The 9,691-nt window shown below is 19.8% G+C and overlaps 1 protein-coding gene across 1 annotated transcript; it reads left to right on the top strand.

The window, feature by feature from the left end:
* Positions 1 to 1,376: 1,376 nt before the first annotated feature.
* Positions 1,377 to 6,848, top strand: LOC128958132 (oxytocin receptor-like). The gene is made up of 4 exons (XM_054303947.1): positions 1,377 to 1,986; positions 2,223 to 2,782; positions 6,333 to 6,381; positions 6,628 to 6,848. Exons 1-4 carry the CDS (start codon positions 1,377 to 1,379, stop codon positions 6,846 to 6,848), a joined length of 1,440 nt encoding a protein of 479 aa, XP_054159922.1.
* Positions 6,849 to 9,691: the final 2,843 nt, after the last annotated feature.

Below are 9,691 nucleotides of genomic sequence, written 5' to 3'. Positions count from 1 at the left end.
AATATATAAATTTTATATACCTGTAAATAAGTTTAATATGATCTTATAATAGATTTTATTTTTTACAATAAATAATTAATTTATACTAATTTAGATAATTATAGTCTTAATATAGAGCTTATAATGTTTATAATAAATTGTGTTCTAAAGAATATTCTTTATGTAAATCTTAGCAAAAAAATATAATAAAAACTTATTTCATGATTATATGGTCTGAATTTGTGTATATGTTGTCACATGTGTTCAGGTGTTTTACTTCACATATTGTCTAATTCAATACAATTTACATAAAATTTACATTTGTTTAAATAAAAAACAATAAACTAAATATAGTAGATATACAGTTTAAATAAATATAAATGGGAAATTGTTAAAATTATTGTAAAGACATAATTTAATATAATATTTTCATATGGATTACTTTATTTTTTTAAAGTTAACTATATATTTATTTTTTTATAAAAGTGAAAAATATGAGAAATAAATTTACCAATTATATTATACCAAATACACTCATTGATATAGTGTTTATTTGTTGATAATTTATTTGTAAGAAAGTATAGTAAATGCTAAAAACTATTTCATCAATAGATTTGTTAAGATTCATGTGTTTGGCTGTGAAATGCTTTTGCGCCAAATCTTGCTTTTAATGCTTTCAAATATAACAACCGTTTGACTCAAACTTTATATGTCTATAATATAGTAGTGATTCAAATGAAAAGCTCACCTATTTTTGTCATTTTCTTTGACTATATATATATATATATATATATGAACTAAGTTTGCTTACAGTTTATTTGTTTGCTTCAATTGACTATTACTTAAATAGTAAATATTTTTTTTTAATTAATAAAAGATCAGTTTTGTCAAAATATTATTTGAATTATCTGTATTTGTTTGACATGTATTGCTATTTATTAAATAACAACTTTAATTTATTAATTCTGTGGTAAACTCTTTATGTAATAAATAAATTGAAACTATTATAAGCTTATATATATTATAATAAATATTTTTTGATTATATACTATTAATTTATCAACTAAATAATTTTTAAATAAAAATAATTAAAAATTACTATGAAACTTTATTTAATAAAGATAATTATTTATTTCTATGATCATATAAACTGAAAATATAATACTATAATATAATTATTATATTTTTATATAATCTAAACTCATTAAAGTTCATAAAAAATAAATAATAATATTTATTTAGTATAAAGAATATGTTGATAAAGAACTTTTAAAATAAATTGTTTTTTTTTATCAGAAAACGGTATTAAAATGTGTAATTAATCATCAAATCTATATTTAAAGAGATAAAGTAAGACAAAGGAGAGAGAGCTCAGGCATTGTGAGTGGTGTTTGAAAATGTCGAGCAATTATTCATCAAATGACTGTTCATCTTCTTCTTCTATCATATCTTGGATGGCCATCAATAAGGATAATATCACTGACAATATATCTCAAGTGAACGGCTCATCACAATATGTTTTAGACAAAAGAGATGAAAAATTGGCAATTCTTGAAATTGTTATTTTATCTGTAATACTAGTTCTCATAGTGTTTGGCAATTCATGTGTTTTAATAGCACTACAGTTACATAAAGTCAAGAGTAATCGTATGTATTATTTTTTACAGCAACTGAGTATCAGTGATATGATGACAGCCCTATTCAATGTGTTGCCCCAATTGGGATGGGAGATCACACAACGTTTTGTCGGTGGAAATATACTCTGCAAAACCATTAAATATTTACAGATTTTCGGCCCATACCTGTCTTCCTATGTATTGGTAATGATGGCTATAGACAGATATCAGGCTATATGTAACCCGTTGTCTAACTGCGGGTGGAAACCCAGTCGCGCCAAACGTATGATCAGAATAGCCTGGTTTGTGTCGTTAGTCTATTGTTTGCCACAAATTTTCATATTTTCCTATCAGGAAGTGCCCGACAATAATGGTGTCTATGATTGTTGGGGTAATTCTATATTTTTAATTAATTATTTTCTTCAAATAGTCTTTCTTAAACTTTTTATTAGACAATATTTAATATTATTATATTTACTTTATATTAAATTTTTGTTTATTTAATTATTAACAAAAATTATTCAGATCAAGATATAAAAAAAATAATTTTATAGTTTTTAAATTACATTTTATAAAATATAAATATTAATTAAAAAAATATATAATAAAATCTTATTTAAAAAACAGGTACATTTCATAAACCATTTGATGAACGGGTATACGTAACGTGGTATGCCGTCACTGTATTTATCATACCTTTTCTCATTTTAATTGTCACTCATTACTACATTTGTCGTGAGATTTGGTTAAATTTAAATAAAAAGCGCAAAAGTTTTAAAATATTGCACAAAACTCGCGGCAAACTATCCGCTAATACGACGACCAATACTTGTAATATAACTAAAATGGAGACCAATTTAGATGGAAATACTGATAATACATCTGATAGTCGTACGGATGAGCCATCAATTAGTGGTAAATTGTTTGTAACGACAACACCGACATCAATGAGAAAGTCGTATCGATTGAAATGTAGAGGCAATCGTCAGACCATACATAGGAATAGGGATTTTGCATACGATTTAAGTCCACGAACTCATTCACTACACGGCTTAAGTCGGGCTAAGATTAAGAGCGTTAAGATCACAGTTGTTGTCATACTTTGTTATATCATGTGTTCAATGCCTTTCATTTGTGTCCAATTGTGGGCCTATTGGGTGCCAAATGCACAACAATCACACTTCTGGAATGTTAAGTAACAATACATTTATTATTATATTTACTATATTTATACAGTTTATCAATGATCTGTTTGATTGTTATTATTAATATCTAATCTAATTATCCATTTATTACTACAATAATTACCAATTTATTACTTTTATATTTGATTGTATTAATAATATGTTTTGTTGAACTGTTATTTATCATTTTACTAACTCATTCAATGTCTAATACACTCAAATCAAATATAAAGTTTAGACACATAAATGTCTAGTAATTATACTATAAATTGAATTTTTACTCTAAAAAATAAACATAATTAACATTAAACTGAAGTAATACTAAATAAATTAAATAGCAAATCAAATTTTGTAATAAAATTATTAATTATTTATATTAAATATTTAATATATTATATTATTAATAAAATAAATTTTGATAATACACTGTAAACTATGGACATATTATTATAAACTAAAGAAAATCTCATTTATCAAAAGTTTTTTCAAACAAAATCAGTTTTTTTTAAATAATACTGTATTAGAGTGTATACTATACTATAGAGACTAAAACGATAAACATTTAGTGTTTAAATCCTAATTTTTAAATATAATTCTCCAAAAATCATAAATTATCCTAAATTTTTATATTCAAAAATTATAATTATATATTAAGTTATTATAATTAACTATATAATGTTAATAATATAATATACTTTAAAACAATATTTCTTAAATAATTATTATATAGTGTTATTAATATTGGTAGTAACTCAAGATTATAATATAATTTAAGTTGAAATATTATATTTTTCAAATTTTTATATATGAATATTTTAGCAAAATTTACACAATTAATAAAAATAATTTACTTTTTTAATATTTTCGTTTATAAAATATAGAAATTGATAAAAACAATTAATTTGATAAATGATTATATATTATTGAACTATAGTTAATCATTATTATAAATATTATTTATATAATCAATCTTTTATAATTTCTTATTATTAAAATAAATCAATAATAACTTATATAACAACTATTTTTATAATAACTAAGATTATTTAATGATATTAATAATTATATACAATATATCGTTATTTATAAAAAACTTATAAAAGATTTATAAATTCTTTCTGTATAATCCATAGTTAAAGTTAAATTTATTTTTTATATAAATAATATATTATTTGTGAACATTTGCAACATTTTGTAACAATCAAAATAAGTCTTAAACGTATAAAATAACCAAAAATTAAATAAATGTTTTTTTTGTGTAGATAATGATGTTTTACCACGAATTGTGTGTTAATAATTTAGTAATAAAAAAGAGAAAAATATGAAAATATTTGTTACATTTCTCAAAACAATTATTTGAATTGAGGCGTAAACTATAAATTATAATATTATATATAATGTAGAAATAAAATCAAAATTTTTATGTAAATTTTAATTATTTGAATAATCAAACATTGTTTTAGGATATTATGTTAGAAACACATATTTCAATATTTATTTTTAAATTAATTATATATATATATATATTGTAGAAACTGTGTCCAGTACTGGACAAACAATCGGCGATTACCGATAGAGACTATGTCTAGTACTGGATAATCACCCATAGATATGACATACATATGATTGGGAGTCCCAATCATGTGACGCAACAATATTATATACACTATTATAATATCATATTTAGAAAATAGTTATAAGATTTTAATTTCATAATATATTAATTAAAATACTTAAAAGTATCAATAAATAATGTATCAAATATTTAGACCCCTAATGACAAAAGTACTATAATTTTTAAAGAATTTTAAACGTTATTATATAATATTAATAAAATAAAATAAATAAATATTTAACATTAAAACATTTATCTTAAAAAGCATTAACTGTATGATTGTACTATATATGTGATTGATTTAGTGTGGAGTTAACAGACAATAACTATAGTGCAGTCAGTATTTATGAATAATGGCTTTATATGTTAATAAATTAATTCATCTTAGATTTGATAAAATCGTATTTAATTTTTTATTAAAATTAAAAACTATATTGAATTCATATATTATAATCATATGTTAAGTCAATGTTAAAATTTATATGTCATAACGTTTTGTTTGTATATTTTTTGTAATACAATTGTGTAGATGTATAACACTTATGCTTAACAGTGCTTTAGTTTCCAATTGATATATTTGCCTAAAATTACTTAATAAAAAACTCAATAATTTATTGTAGACATTACTGTATATTTGATTAATACAGTGTTTTAATAAGTTTAGTAATCAATGATTACTAATCATATTATTTACAATAAGTATTATTCAATCTCTCGAAGGTATTAATCAGTGATTTAGGTTTTATCATTTTTATCATTTTTATCATTTTTATCATTAGTGAAACACATATAATATCAACAAAAAAAGGTATAATTATAATATAAATTTATGGGTAATATTCTCACACAAAATTCAACATAACTCTGTTTGCTTAATAATTAATGAAATAATATAATAATCAAAAATAATAATTGATATGTCATAGGAAATAAAGTTGTAATTAATAATAATCTATCGATTTATAATTAATTTCCTGAAAATAATATATTATTTAATAGAAATATTATAGAATTTACTGAATTATATTAAATTCAATATTATATAATACATAAACATTTACTAAAAATATTATAACTCTTTAGAGCATAACATTAATGTATACTTTAGTATTAGTATAATCAGAAAACTGTACTTTACTTAACTTAACTACAGTATAAATACTGTACAGTACTGTATAAAGTTTATACAGTATTATAAAGAAATAATATTGATATTTATACAGTATTATAGATATTATACATCACTAGTGATTCACTAAAGTAATAATATTAATAGTGAATATAATTTTAAATATTTGCGATAAAAGAGAGCGCAATGTAAGCTATTCTGTGATTTGATCCGTTATTATATTATACCAGTATATCATAGTATCATACAATAGATGACAAACTAATGTTTAATAGGTTTAACAAAGTGTATGATTTTACAATAAATTCAATTCAAATAACTACAGTAAACATCAATTTTTATTTCTAATATTGTATTATCTATTAATATATATATCAAAATTCAAACATTCAAAAATAATTTAATATTTTAACAATTTAACTTTATATTTTTGAAATTATTTCAATACTTTTTCAATGGTTGAATTTAAAATTAATATTATTAATAAATAAAATTTTATAATAAAGTAACTATTGAATAGTTAGCCGGTACAAAAAATGTATTGTTGCCCCTAGAAGTTAACTTTTTAGTATTGAGTCAATAGATTCCACAAAAATACGTGTTTGTAGAAAGCGTTGCGAAAATATAACAAACAAACGGATAAATTATATAATAGTATAGATATATAATAATAATATAAAAATTAGTGAAACAATCAATTTATTAAAAATATAATATCATCATTAAAGTTAAATTATAATTGAAAATTTATAAATTAGAAATTTAGGATATAATATTAAGATATAAATTATTAAAATTATTTTCCAATAACAGGTCCGATGATTGCAATACTGATGCTTCTGCCGAGTCTTAATAGTTGTAAGAAATTTTCAAATTTTTATTATTTTGTTTAATATTATATTTATAAAGATAAATGTGATGTATTTGATACATATTATACAATACAATACAATAACAGTTTACTGTACAGTATTTAGTGATATATTACACAATACTGTACTATATTTTAATCCAAACGGAAAAGTTTTTAAATTCAATTACAAACTCTCAAATGGTATTAAAGTATTATGATATATAAGACAGCAATTTATTTGCTTTCAATAGGTGTTAATCCATGGATTTACCTCTACTTCAACCAGAATCTGGTGTCGGCTCTCACACACTGTCTGTCAGCCAAATCCATGTCCGACAGTCTCAACACAAATAACACCAAACGTTCGCCAATAGTCCGCCGTATAAATAGTGTGGTCGTCACTGATAGTAGTCATCGGCAACACACGGATCACATGATCAATGGATGTCATTCAAGACAGACAATGCTTTAGATAATAATAATAATAAAGTTCATTGTATTTATATAAAAATATTTTTAATTTATCTATTATTTATCTAATTTATCTATTGATATAAAATTTATTAAAATTGTACAGTTAATCATACCAACAATTTAAATTTATTTTTTATATTTTTTATTTATTATTTATGTTTTAAAAATTATTTATTTTAAATTTATATATTTAATTATAGTTTTAAAAAATATTTTGCAGTTTCAATAAAATATTTTATAAATAAAGATTTAATATTATTATAGTTTATATACCAATAAAGTGCTTAATAAAATAAATAAAATTGTATTTCAAATATAGCTTCATTAATAAATATTATATTTATATTTAAATATATATTTTTAGTATATTTTGAAATTCTTATAACTAAATTAAGAAATATTTGAAAAATAGAAATAACATACAAAACACACATAAAATAATAAAAAATAGATGTTATGATACAAAATTATGAATATTTGATATTATAATTTATAGTAATTCTATTGATAGTCAAGTATTAAATAAATATTTATTTTTTGTCAAATATTTAACAAGTGTTGAGAATATTCAACGATAATTTATATGATAATAAAAATTTTATAATTTGATATCATATATAAATATTTACATAAATAAAGCATTTTAACAATTTTTTAGTAAAATTCTTAAGCATTTATTTTTCTAATAATGCAAACAAATATAAATATTAGTAATATTAAGTATAATAACTGTTTGGCGTTATCAAGTATCATAATAGTGATAATAAGGTTGTGATTTTTCAATATCTTAAATATTTATAATTTATTCATTAATAGTAATAATAATATAAATTTATTAAAGATTTAAATGATTAGATATCACCATCAAATAATTTGAATATTTCAAGTTTTATACTATATATTAATCATCTAAATGACTATTATATGTGACATCACGTTTAGTTAGTTGTTATTAAAATAATATAAATAAATAAAATATACTAAATATTATTAAAGATATATTAAAGTATAGTATAATTAGATATTAATCCATATAATACTCAAAAAAATTATACAATACAACATTTATTATTAATAACTAGAGTATATTGTAAACAATACATATGACAGTCAATATTTAGAAAACTTTTTGTGAGATTTTTTTATATAGAGTTTAATTTATAATATACGGAATATTGTAGATAAACCCACACATACTCTACGTTTGACAGTATACTGTATACTGTATATGAGTACATACTGTTTCACTAATTCATCAAATATATTGTATATACAAAATCATATTATAGTTGTTTGTTAGTTGTCAGCTCTATTGATATAATATAATTATGATATGATGTGTATTTTTTTATATAATACTAGATATTGTAGTGTATTATAATTTATACAGAAATCATAATAAATACATTTGCTTTATTAGATTATATCAATAATTATATTCAATTATTGATAAATATACTAAATGTGGCAAACTTATGAAATATTATAAATATATAATAATTTCATGTTAAGTATAAAAATATAAGAATTTGTTATAATATAATTTATTTTTTAAAGATATATTTTTATTTATCTATAAAATATATAATATCTAAAAACATATATAATATAATATATATAATACTGTATAAATATATTATTATAATTGAATAATATTATTTTTTATTGAAAAATCTAATATTTATTATTTATTGCTAGCATACACTCTAAAAATATATTTATATTTTAAAAAATAAAAATATTAGTATTTACTATTTTTATATATTTTAAAAATTGTAACTCAACAATATCATATCATATTTGTTTATCATGTGTAATAAATAAACTATTAAAATAATAAATGAATTTTATTATTGTTAATGTTATTATAATTTATATAATATAATATATAAAATCAAATTTAAATTATATAAAATAATGTTTGTTAGTAATGAAAACTTATAAATCTAAAACAATATTAAAAGGTTTAATTATTTGTTTTACATTATAGATAAACAAAATCATTTATAGATTAGATGTGAACGTCATTATTAACATTATCATAAATCTAATTATAAACTTAATGTGTAATTGGGAATTAACATAACTGTATTAAAAAGATTGATTAAAATACTCATATAATTTTATTTTTTATCTATTTATTTAACATTTAATATATAAATATAATATAAACGTCTAAAATATATGAATCAATGATAAGCTCATACACTTCAAACTAAATGCATTATTGAATAAAAATGAGAATATTCTGTATTGATTTGCTTTCGGGGGTTTGTATTACACATACATAGGACGTAGCGGTCAAACCAATTGTAGGGCAAACCATTAATTCATAATAATTGTACTTTTGTTTTGTTGAGTTCAGCATTACATAAAAATTAGTATAAATATATTATATTCAATAGTTTCTTATAATATTATATATATTAATAATATTTAATTATAGCTATCTTTGGAGAGATTTTTTTATTAGATATATCAATTGATTAAATTTCAACAAAAAATACACTATTGAATGTGTAATCAATTTCATAGTCTATATAGTTTCTATGAGTAACTACTAAATTGTCATTAAGTACTGTATATACAATTCTCTATTGAATTCTGTTAATAATTAATTTATTTAATAAATATAAGTTTGTGTTTACATTCAAAATTACTTTACACTATACGGTAAGTCAATATAATGTACAATCAATGTATAAATTAATACATTTTTTAGGTTATGTTTATTTGAATTTTATTTTATTTATAAATTGGTGAAAACTAATATTTTTAATAGAAAGTTTTTAAATAAAGTTTCTAATATATAAATTAAATATATTAGAATATAAACAACAT

The sequence above is a fragment of the Oppia nitens genome, unplaced genomic scaffold, assembly GCF_028296485.1.
Source record: "Oppia nitens isolate AA-2021 unplaced genomic scaffold, nextdenovo-longstitch-racon4-pilon3 scaffold3_pilon_pilon_pilon, whole genome shotgun sequence".
Taxonomy (NCBI): Eukaryota; Metazoa; Arthropoda; class Arachnida; order Sarcoptiformes; family Oppiidae; genus Oppia; species Oppia nitens.
Note: the sequence above shows the minus strand (reverse complement) of the source record. Positions and strands in the feature narration are given on the sequence as shown.